This window comes from Oncorhynchus mykiss, chromosome 27 (genome assembly GCF_013265735.2).
Source record: "Oncorhynchus mykiss isolate Arlee chromosome 27, USDA_OmykA_1.1, whole genome shotgun sequence".
NCBI lineage: Eukaryota > Metazoa > Chordata > Actinopteri > Salmoniformes > Salmonidae > Oncorhynchus > Oncorhynchus mykiss.
In genome coordinates, this window is record NC_048591.1 from 33,868,161 (window position 1) to 33,880,522 (window position 12,362).

The window sequence follows — 12,362 nt, forward strand, 5'->3', positions numbered from 1 at the left end:
CTGTGCATAAGATCTAGGTGCTGCTGTAGGCCCTCCTTGGTTGGTGACAGAAGCACCAGATCATCGGCAAACAGCAGACATTTGACTTCGGATTCTAGCAGGGGGAGGCCGGGTGCTGCAGACTGTTCTAGTGCCCTTGCCAATTCGTTGATATATATGTTGAAGAGGGTGGGGCTTAAGCTGCATCCCTGTCTAACCCCACGACCCTGTGTGAAGAAATGTGTGTGTTTTTTGCCAATTTTAACCGCACACTTGTTGTTTGTGTACATGGATTTTATAATGTCGTATGTTTTACCCCCAACACCACTTTCCATCAGTTTGTATAGCAGACCCTCATGCCAGATTGAGTCGAAGGCTTTTTTGAAATCAACAAAGCATGAGAAGACTTTGCCTTTGTTTTGGTTTGTTTGGTTGTCAATTAGGGTGTGCAGGGTGAATACATGGTCTGTTGTACGGTAATTTGGTAAAAAGCCAATTTGACATTTGCTCAGTACGTTGTTTTCATTGAGGAAATGTACGAGTCTGCTGTTAATAATAATGCAGAGGATTTTCCCAAGGTTACTGTTGACACATATTCCACGGTAGTTATTGGGGTCAAATTTGTCTCCACTTTTGTGGATTGGGGTGATCAGTCCTTGGTTCCAAATATTGGGGAAGATGCCAGAGCTAAGTATGATGTTAAAGAGTTTTAGTATAGCCAATTGGAATTTGTTGTCTGTATATTTGATCATTTCATTGAGGATACCATCAACACCACAGGCCTTTTTGGGTTGGAGGGTTTTTATTTTGTCCTGTAACTCATTCAATGTAATTGGATAATCCAGTGGGTTCTGGTAGTCTTTAATAGATGATTCTAAGATCTGTATTTGATCATGTATATGTTTTTGCTCTTTATTCTTTGTTATAGAGCCAAAAAGATTGGAGAAGTGGTTTACCCATACATCTCCATTTTGGATAGATAATTCTTGTTGTTGTTGTTTGTTTAGTGTTTTCCAATTTTCCCAGAAGTGGTTAGAGTCTATGGATTCTTCAATTGCATTGAGCTGATTTCTGACATGCTGTTCCTTCTTTTTCCGTAGTGTATTTCTGTATTGTTTTAGTGATTCACCATAGTGAAGGCGTAGACTCAGGTTTTCCGGGTCTCTATGTTTTTGGTTGGACAGGTTTCTCAATTTCTTTCTTAGATTTTTGCATTCTTCATCAAACCATTTGTCATTATTGTTAATTTTCTTCGGTTTTCTATTTGAGATTTTTAGATTTGATAGGGAAGCTGAGAGGTCAAATATACTGTTAAGATTTTCTACTGCCAAGTTTACACCTTCACTATTACAGCGGAACGTTTTACCCAGGAAATTGTCTAAAAGGGATTGAATTTGTTGTTGCCTAATTGTTTTTTGGTAGGTTTCCAAACTGCATTCCTTCCATCTATAGCATTTCTTAATGTTACTCAGTTCCTTTGGCTTTGATGCCTCATGATTGATTATTGCTCTGTTTAAGTAGACTGTGATTTTGCTGTGGTCTGATAGGGGTGTCAGTGGGCTGACTGTGAACGCTCTGAGAGACTCTGGGTTGAGGTCAGTGATAAAGTAGTCTACAGTACTACTGCCAAGAGATGAGCTATAGGTGTACCTACCATAGGAGTCCCCTCGAAGCCTACCGTTGACTATGTACATACCCAGCGTGCGACAGAGCTGCAGGAGTTGTGACCCGTTTTTGTTGGTTATGTTGTCATAGTTGTGCCTAGGGGGGCATATGTGGGAGGGAATGCTGTCACCTCCAGGCAGGTGTTTGTCCCCCTGTGTGCTTAGGGTGTCAGGTTCTTGTCCGGTTCTGGCATTTAGGTCGCCACAGACTAGTACATGTCCCTGGGCCTGGAAATGATTGATTTCCCCCTCCAGGATGGAGAAGCTGTCTTCATTAAAATATGGGGATTCTAGTGGGGGGATATAGGTAGCACACAGGAGGACATTTTTCTCTGTTAGGATAATTTCCTTTTGAATTTCTAGCCAAATGTAAAATGTTCCTGTTTTGATTAATTTAATGGAGTGAGTTAGGTCTGCTCTATACCAAATTAGCATACCCCCTGAGTCCCTTCCCTGTTTCACACCTGGTAGTTTGGTGGATGGGACTACCAGCTCTCTGTAACCTAGAGGGCAACCAGTGGGTCCGTCTCCTCTATACCAGGTTTCTTGCAGGATGACAATGTCTGTATTACCGATTTCTTTGGTGAAGTCCGGGTTTCTGCTCTTTAGGCCAAAGGCAGATGACCTCAGGCCTTGGATATTCCAGGATAATATAGTGAAGGCTTTTTGTTCCATAGAGTGTCCAATGTTGTTGGTCGTGGTTTGGCCTCAGGCCAGTAAGTGTGAGCAGAGCCTGCTGAGCATCTGGTACATGCCATTGGCTTCGGCGAGTGTGAGAGTGGGGGTTGGGACTGTTTGCCCGCTCACTACCTGGGCGTATGTGTGGCTTCCATGTTGAGGCCCTCTTTGCGGGGGTGGGGTGCATGGGGTGGGCAGGAGTGGCATAGGTCTGATCTGAGGGGGCCTAAATGGGGTGTGGGCATGGTTGACGTGGGGGGGTGTTGATTGGTTGGGGTGGGGGTGTGGATGTGTCTGGGTGTACTGTGGTCTGGATGTAATTCCTCTTGGCGTGGGTCCTCTATGTGTAGGTCCAGGGGGGGGTCCTGCAGATCTGGGAGGGTGTCTCGCTGGTCTGGATGGGGTGTCTATTGATCTGTTGCTCCTGTGTGAAGTGTTGGGGATACGTTTGAGAGCGATGTCCTTTAGAGTTCGGGCAAAGGTGGGCACTGCTGCCTTGTAGAGGTGGACCTGGTCATAGAGGCTGTTCAAGTCCAGGGTGGAGTGGTGGGCCAGGAAAACGTTTGGTTTTGAGGCACAGTCACGGGAAATACTTGCATTTACCCGCTGTATTGTGGCAGGGTGGAAGTCTTTTCGTGGTAGCAGGGTGGAGATAACCACTTGTGCGTTGGGGAAAGTAGAAGAAGCCTTTTCAATCACTCCCTTCAGTGCTGTGGCCACTCTTTCCTGCTGTGCTCTCAGGTCGTTTGTGCCTGTGTGTATTATTATGTGGCTGGGTGAGCCTAGTTTGGCCTCAGACAGAAGGTCTAGGGCGCGTTGGGTGTTTGGACACCAGAGTTTAGACACACTGTGTTTGGGAAAAAGTTTTTTTTCTTCTATATATTTCCCATTTGAGTCCATAAGTAGTACAATCTGTGTCTTGTGTTTGTCCTCAGTGGGTGTGGGGGGGTTGTCAAAAGGGCTATCAGGGTGGCTGACAGGGGGGGTGCTCAGAGGGGGTGAGAGCCTCTGGGCTTGGGGTTCTTCATTTGTCTGTTCTGCTGTGATGTCGACTCTATGGTCAGGGTCTGGTGTGGACTGTTCTGCTGTGGTGTCGACTCTATGGTCAGGGTCTGGTGTGGACTGTTCTGCTGTGGTGTCGAGACTTTTGTTGGGTGCTGAGGTGGGCTGTTCTGCTGGCTTCTCTGTGGGGGTGGCCACCTCTCTAGTGGGTTGTTCTCTGTCACACGCCGTCCCCCTCAACTTCTCCTCCATCCCCCTCAACCTCTCCTCCACCAGCAGTCTGATACTCTCCTCTAGTGCTCTGTTCTGCTCCTCTTTCTCCTGTTGTATTTGTCTCACCACTGTCCAAAGTGCAGATATGTCTCTGTCCACCTCCAGCTCTCCGGGTCTGGTTAAGGGGCTGTTGTTGTGCTGGACTGTTGTCTGGGTCTGTGCTGACTGAAGTGTAATCACCTGCTGTTCCAGCTCCACCTGCCTTACCTCCAGCTGGGTGAATTTGTCCTTCATTTCAATGAGGGAGTGGTAATCTGTGCTGGGAGGTTGACTCTCCACTGGGGGTTGCTCATCTGTGGGGTTACATAATGAAGAGGTCTGGTCTGACCCGCTCGGTGTGGGGGTATCATTATCAAGGCAGAGCTTCTCCTGCTGGGCTAATTCTTTGATTAGGTGAAAGTCCAGCTGAAACTGTTTGTGGTTATTCTGTACCATTACTGTTCCGGATTTATAGATATTTATATTACTTAACTCAGAGTCCTCGTTATCAAGTATTCTGAGTTTCCACCCCTCGTTAATCCCCCCTCTCGTAACAAAGGGGTAGTGTGCTAATATAGCACTGTGCCATGCCAGGGGATGGTTTGTGTGGAAGATAAGGTTGCTGATGTTCCCATTTTTGTAATAGTCAGCAAAGAGTGTCTCTTGACTTTCCATAAGGAGCTTCTTCTTATGGTCTTTTCTTGCCTTATCATTCTTTACATGCAAAGGGTACTGTATTTTAATTACCTCTGAACAGCGGGAGGGAGCTTCTAAGGCCTCTCCATTTGGTTGGGGTAGACTGTGTGACTCTCCTGCCATTGTTGGGCTAATGGGCTTTGACACCTCTCACTTGACACGTCAGTGCTAGTTGAAGTTGTATCAAGCTTGGCAGAATTATGTTAGAATTCAGTCCTTATAAAGTAATGTTGTGTATTTTTCTTCTTGGCTTTTGGAAATAAAATATCGTTTCAGACTAAACATTACTCACTCAGTTCCAGGTTGGATGGTGTTTTCAGGTTTCTGTTGTTTTCCAGAGAATTTGCTGTATAGGGTAAAAAATCCTTGGTTGTTGTGAACTTTCCAGGTGATTTCGTAATTCCGTCCAAAATCAGGTTGTAGGTTTTAAGTTTTGATTTGAAGTAGGGGTTATGTTGAAGAGGGTAGAATCCAGTATGTGTTCCTGACAAAAAATCCAAGTTTATCTAACTCCTAATCTATCTTTTTTAAAGAAAATGCTGAAAAATGCAGGAGCTCTGATCCTGACCTCTGCTCTGCTCTCTCCTGCTCTCTCTCTTTCTCTCTCTCTATATATATATTTCTCTCTCTTTCTCTCTCTTTATCTCTTTCTCAACCCCCTATTTCTGCTATTTAAAACCACACGAGGCCATGGTCTTTGTTGGAAGTGGTAACCAAGAATGTTTTGAGAGAAGAAGAGTATAATTGCAACCACATGAAGCAACAAGCTGGACTCAGTGTGAAGTGGGTTGAACTGGAGCTGTAGGAGGAGACAGAGTGTCCGTGTGTCCGTATGTGTCTGTGCGTTTGTGTGTCCTTGTGGTCTCGTGCGGTCTGTGTGTCCGTGCGGTCTGTGTGTGTCTGTGTGCGTGCGCCTGTGTTTGTTTGTTCGTGCATGCGTGCGTGTGTGTGTGTGTGTGTGTGTGTGTGCGTGTGCGTGAGTCTGTGTGATATGATGTCTCGTCCAGCCAGTGAATAAGCTGTCTCTGACAGTCTCATCTCATTGTGGTAATTTGATTGAGTTTTTCAATCACGTTAATATTTCTCACCGAGCACCTCACATGTCAAGAGTCAATCTCTCTCCTCTTCAAAGCCGAACCGCAGACAGATTAAACCTTGCAAATAGACCAATCTATTCAGCTGCTCTGAGCTTCAAGGAGAGCAGAGCAGGAATCCAAACAAGAGGGAATAATTGTGGCATTAAAGGTTGTGTTTACATAAATAAAAGGAGATGAAGAGGTGAGGACAGCTGTATCTCAGTGATAGCTACAGCACCTTCAGAAAGTATTCATACCCCTTGACAACAGCCTGAATTCAAAATGGATAAAACATTTCTCACCCATCTACACAAAATACCCTTTAATGATAAAGTGAAAACACATTATTTAACATTTTTACTAATGAATTGAAAATGAAATACAGAAATATCTCATTTACATAAATATTCATAGCCCGTTGTCAATACTTTGGCTGTGATTAAATCTGTATTTCTGGGAAAGTTTATATGATCTTTCCACACCTGGATTGTGTAATATTGGCCCATGTATTACTTTCAAAATGTTTCAAGCTCTGTCAAATTGGTTGTTGATCTTAGCTTGACAACCATTTCCAGGTCTTGCCATAGATATTCAAGTAGATTTAAGTCTTAACAGTAACTCGACCACTCAGGAACATTTACTGTCTTTTTGGTAAGAACTCCAGTGTAGATTTGGCCTTGTGTTTTAGGTTATTGTCCTGCCGAAAGGTGAATTCATCTCCCAGTGTCTGGTGGAAAGCAGACAAACAGGTTTTCTTCTAGGATTTTGCCTGCGCTTAGCTCCATTCAGTTAAATTGTTTTATCCTGAAAAACTCCCCAGTCCTTAACATACCCTATATTTGAAAATAATGTGGAGAGTCGTACTCATCAAATTGTTGTTTTGGATTTGCCGGAAACATAACACTTTGTATTGAAGACAAAAAGTGAATTTCTTTGCCACATTTTTTGTGGGTTTACTTTAGTGCCTTGTTGCAAACAGGATGCATGTTTTGAATATTTTTATTCTGTACAGGCTTCCTTCTTTTCACTCTGTCAATTAGGTTAGTATTGTGGAGTAACTAGAATGTTGTTGATCCATCCTCAGTTCTCTATCACAGTCAATAAACTTTTAAAGTCACCACTGGCCTCATGGGGAAATCCCTGAGCGGATTCCTTCCTCTCTGGTAAAGGAGTTAGGAAAGACACCTTTATCTTTGTAGTGACTGGTGTATTGATACACCATCCAAAGTGTAATTACTAACTTCACCATGCTCAAAGGGAGAGTCAATGTCTGCTTTTATATTTTTACCCATTGGCCAATAGGTGACGTTCTTTGTGAGACATTGAAAACCTCCCTGGTCTTTGTGGTTGAATCCGTGTTTGAAATTCGCTGTTGGACTGAGGGACCTGAAAGATCATTTTATGTGTGGAGTAGATAGATAAGGTCATTCAACATGTTTTACTTCTGAAATGTAGGTCTGTCATAACAAAGGGGTTGAGTACTTATTGACTGTTATTGACTTTCAGCTTTTAATTTTAAATTAATTTGTTAAAATGTTTAAAAACAATTCTCAATTTCAGTCTGTAAGAAAACAACCATTGGAAGAAGTCAAGTGGTGTGAATAGTTTCTGAAGGCACCTTCTGTGTGGTGGGCTGAGGGCTGGGGCGATGGGAGAAATGCAATGGTTTATAGCCTAAATATTGGTTGATGATAAGGGAGAATATATTTTGTGAATTGTTTAGACAGATTAGAAACAGGAGGAAACAGAGGAGTGAAAGTTGGACTTCTGGGGCAGTAAGATGGCACATTTCATTTGAATTTTACACACTAAACCACACAGACACACTGTAAAAAAAAATTCTGGGGTGAATTGAAATAGTCTCAAAAAACCACCAAGATGTACTTAATACAAATGTATTCAATGATTCATTGATTCAATGATTTTATCTCCAAAAATTAAGGATCAATAGAACTGAATCTGTTTCTTAAAATGTAGGTATATTTTATAAGAGGATAACCAACTATAGAGACAATCAAGTGATTGAACTCATTTGAAGTCTGGTTTTTATCTCCTTGCAATCTCCTATCTTGCCACAGTAGCTCTGTTTTTAGAGGATTGTGGGTAATTCCATTTTTTTTTTTAGATTGTGTGATTATTTTACAGCCCATTCCCACAACTCTTAATAGTAGAGGGAAACACAGTATCCTGCAATGTTGGCTGTAACACCACCAGTTAATGCTGGTGAATTGAGCACTGGTGAATTGAGCACTGGTGAATTGAGCACTGGTGAATTGAGCACTGGTGAATTGAGCACTGTGCTCAACAATGTCTCTCAAAATGGGTTAAACTGGCAAAGGATCAGGTGCATAAATAAATGATTAAGTGGTGTTATAACACAGTGTCATGTTTCAAACATCCTCAGGATGATGTGTTTCAGCACTCTAGTAAAGTTAAGGTTTCGTCTCCTTGAATTTGGTGGCAGCATAGTTGCCACTAGTCTTGGTGTCACAAAGCACTTCATTTTAACAGCGTGGAGTAAAGAGAACCCTGGTGTGTGTTGCTCGTTGGATTCAAGAGAAAGATATGTGTTGCTATGTTATGTTATATTAATGGTGTTTTTCTCTCTCGTTCCCCTTTCGTGGGCCTCTGCTTGGACCAGCAGTGCCATCTTTTACCTTCACTCCTACAGGTAAGAACTTCTGATAATGTTTGACTCAATTCCATTGCACGTTCTCTATAAAGTCTCACAACTGTCAATTTATCCACCTTTCAATGCAAGACTGCACTCACTGAGTTACACACAGCTGGCCTGAACAGGCCCAGGAGTCATTCTAGTCAGTCAGAAGATACACTCTTTGGTAAAAAGTCCACAGCCACCAGAAAGGGAGCAGTGAGGTTTATGGTTCTACAAAGTGGTGTAGCGAGCCGTGCGGTGCCATCCGTGCTGCTCAGAAGCTGTTAAAACTGGCTGGGACTTGATCAAAGGGCTGCTGCTGCCCGCCTCTCTGCCTCTGATAGGATTTAGAATGATGACACATGGTCAGTGACATGGACCAATCAGACAGAGCTGTGGACACGGTGTGATGATGTGGAGGCCCATCTCTGTCAGTTCAATTCAATTTAACGGCTTTATTGGCATGGGAAACATATGTTAGCATTGTCAAAGCAAGTGAAGTAGATAATTAACAAAAGTTAAATAAACAATAAAAAGTAACAGTAAACATTACACTCACAAAAGTTCCAAAATAATAAAGACATTTCAAATGTAATATTAAGTGCAAATAGTTAAAGTACAAAATGGAAAATAAATAAACATAAATATGGGTTGTATTTACAATGGTGTTTGTTCTTCACTGGTTGCCTTTTCTTGTGGCAACAGGTCACAAATCTTGCTGCTGTGATGGTACACTGTGGTATATTACCCAATAGCTATTATTTGTGGGAATTCTTTGTGGGTCTGTGTAATCTGAGGGAAATATGTCTCTAATATGGTCATACATTGGGCAGGAGGTTAGGAAGTGCAGCTAAGTTTCCACCTCATTTTGTGGACAGTGAGCACATAACCTGTCTTCTCTTGAGAGCCATGTCTGCCTACGGCGACGTTTCTCAATAGCGAGGCTATGCTCATTGAGTCTGTACATAGTCAAAGCTTTCCCTAAGTTTGTGTCAGTCACAGTGGGTCAGGTATTCTGCTACTGTGTACTTTCTGTTTAGCGCCAAATAGCATTCTAGTTTGCTCAGTTTTTTTGTAAATTATTTTTGTAAATTCTTTCTCATGATTTGGTTTAGTCTAATTGTGTTGCTGACCTGAGGCTCTGTGGCATCTGTTTGTGTTTGTGAACAGAGCCCCAGGACCAGCTTGCTTAGGGGGCTCTTCTCTGGGCTAATTTCTCTTTAGGTGATTGCTTTTTTATTCAATCGCTTCCTTTTAGGTGGTTGTAGAATTTAACAGCACTTTTCTGAATTTGGATAATTAGCTGTTATCGGCCTAATTCTGCTCTGCTTGCATTATTTGGTGTTTTTACATTGTACACAGTAGATATTCTGCATGCAGAGTCTCAATTTGGTGTTTGTCCCATTTTGTGAATTTTTGGTTGGTGAGTGGACCCCAGACCTCACAACCATGAGGGGAAATGGGTTCTATAAATGTTTCAAGTATTTTTAGCCAGATCCCATTTGGTGTTTTAAATGTTATGTTCATTTTGATGACATAGAAGGCCCTTCTTTCCTTGTCTCTCAGCTCATTCATAGCTTTGTGTTAAGTGAACTCAGCCTAAACATCAGTACCACAGATATGTAGAGTTTTTTGTGTGTTCTAGGGCAACGGTGTCTAGATGGAATTTGTGTTCGTGGTCCTGGCAACTGGACCTCTCTCTCTCTCTCTCTCTCTCTCTCTATATATATATATATATATATACCTGTGCCAATCCTTGTAAATCAGAGAGAGAGGGAGAGAAGAAAAGAGAGAAGAAGAGAGCAAGAGGGGGAGTTATGTGAATCTTGTGGTTGTGGTGACTAATCCCATCTGTGCAGAGCAGAGTCTTTATCTAAACTGTGCGAGTTGTTTTTCTCCTCCTCGTCAGCCACTGGGCTTGGTGGGATCACACCTAATACTTTTAATGCTGCAATCTTGTTTTTTGAACCTCTGGACCGCTTTCAGGTGAAACCTATTTAGTCAGCTGGTTATTTCTGGGCCAGTTCCTTAATGCCAAGGTTAGAGTTGCTGCTTCTTTACGTTTATAATCCTAGAAGCTGCCTTGGCACTGAATGTAAAGGCAGGATCTTGTCAGTGTTAATCTTCCGCTAGATGTTAATTTGAGAGGCGTTACATTTTGCGTCATGGAAGTCCTGAATGCTCTCTTTCTAAAACCCGACACCCTCAGCACACAGGGAGAAAAACACCTAACTGGAGGTGACAGCATTCCCTCCCCCATATGCCCCCCTAGACACAACTACGACAACATAACCAACAAAAACGGGTCACAACTCCTGCAGCTCTATCGGAATGCTGGGTATGTACATAGTCAATGGTAGGCTTCGAGGGGACTCCTATGGTAGGTACACCTATAGTTCTTCTCTTGGCAATAGTACTGTAGACTACTTTATCACTGACCTCAACCCAGAGTCTCTTAGAGCGTTCACAGTCAGCCCACTGACACTTCTGATCACATCAGATCACTGCAAAATCACACTCTACTTGAACAAAGTTATGCTCAATCATGAGGCATCAAAACCAAAGGAACTGAATGATATTAAGAAATGCTATAGATGGAAGGAAAATTGTGTGGAAATCTACCAAAAAACAATTAGGCCACAACAAATGCAATCACTTCTAGACAATTTCCTGGACAAAATGTTTCACTGTAATAGTGAAGGTGTAAACCTGACAGTAGAAGACCTAAACAATATATTTGACCTCTCAGCTTTCTTATCAAATCTATAAATATCAAGCAGATAACCTAAGAAAATGAACAACAATGAAAAATGGTTTGATAAAATGAAAAAACCTAAGAAAGACATTGAGAAACCTATCCAAACAAAAACATAGAGACCCAGAAAACCTGAGCCTACGCCTTCACTATGGTGAATAACTAAAACAATATAGAAATACTCTCCGGAAAAAGAAGGAATAGCACGTCAGAAATCAGCTCAATGCAATTGAAGAATCCGTAGAATCTAACCACTTCTGGGAAAATTGGAAAACAAACAGCAATCGCTGTTTATCAAGTTTTTTTCAGCCATATCCGATACCAGGTGTATTAAACTCATTCATTATAACAAGCAGGGAGCAGGTTTCGAACCCTAAACATTCTAGCCCGAAGTCCAGCACACGATCGACTGTGCCCAAATGTATTAATTGGGGTTGGGGCCGATTGTGGCTAAAAACACTTTATCAATTGGAATCTTTAACATGTGGAAAGGGAAAGAATGATTATTATTAGTTTAGCAGGATATCCTGCGTAGCAGGATGGTTTGTTAGCTGAACAATAGATTATTCAGCCTTTACTAAAAAATTGTGTAATGGCCGAGCTGGGTGTGAACCCCCCCCAACTTGAGTTCGGTGAGACCCCCCCTCCCCAACTTGCAACAAGTCATTTTCAGGACTAAAAAAAAAAGCAGCAGAGATGCGCAATAGGTTTCTAAGAAGAGGCTATTCCCCACAATGTGTGGAGGAAGCTGTGAAATTTGGCATTGGGGAAAACACGAAATGAACTGCTACAAAAAAGACCAGCTAAAGCTGAAGAACACTCTGTAATGTTAAAAACCTATCGCAGCAAACAAATAAATATCCTCTCACTGTCAACTGTGTTTATATTCAGCAAACTTAACATGTGTAAATATTTGTATGAACATAACATTCAACAACTGAGACATAAACTGAACAAGTTCCACAGACGTGTGACTAACAGACATGGAATAATGTGTCCCTGAACGAAGGGGGGGTCAAACTCAAAATGAACAGTCAGTATCTGGTGTGGCCACCAGCTGCATTAAGTACTGCAGTGCATCTCTTCCTCATGGACTGCACCAGATTTGCCAGTTATTGCTGTGAGATGTTACCCCCCTCTTCCACCAAGGCACCTGCAAGTTCCTGGACATTTCTGGGGGGGAATGGCCCTAGCCCTCACCTTCCGATCCAACAGATCCCAGATGTGCTCAATGGGATTGAGATCCAGGCTCTTCGCTGGCCATGGCAGAACACTGACATTCCTGTCTTGCAGGAAATCACACACAGAACGAGCAGTATGGCTGGTTGCATTGTCATGCTGGAGGGTCATGTCAGGATGAGCCTGCAGGAAGGGTACCACATGAGGGAGGAGGATGTCTTCCCTGTAACACACAGCATTGAGATTGCCTGCAATGACAATAAGCTCAGTCTGATGATGCTGTGACACACTGCCCCAGACCATGACGGACCCTCCACTTCCAAATCGATCCCGCTCCATGATGCCATCTATTTTGTGAAGTGCACCAGTCCCTCCTGTAGAAAAGCACCCCCACAACATGATGCTGCCACCCCGTGCTTCACAGT

At 42.7% G+C, this 12,362-nt stretch overlaps 1 protein-coding gene across 4 annotated transcripts in view; it reads left to right on the forward strand.

Annotated features, from left to right (window-relative positions):
* Nucleotides 1–12,362, forward strand: part of robo1 (roundabout, axon guidance receptor, homolog 1 (Drosophila)) — a 544,530-nt gene that overhangs the window by 476,969 nt on the left and 55,199 nt on the right. For all 4 annotated transcript variants that reach the window (XM_036964909.1, XM_036964911.1, XM_036964908.1 and 1 more), the window contains one exon: nucleotides 7,992–8,018. In XM_036964909.1, coding sequence (XP_036820804.1) covers nucleotides 7,992–8,018 — 27 coding nt within the window. The remainder of the gene's footprint in view (nucleotides 1–7,991; nucleotides 8,019–12,362) is intronic.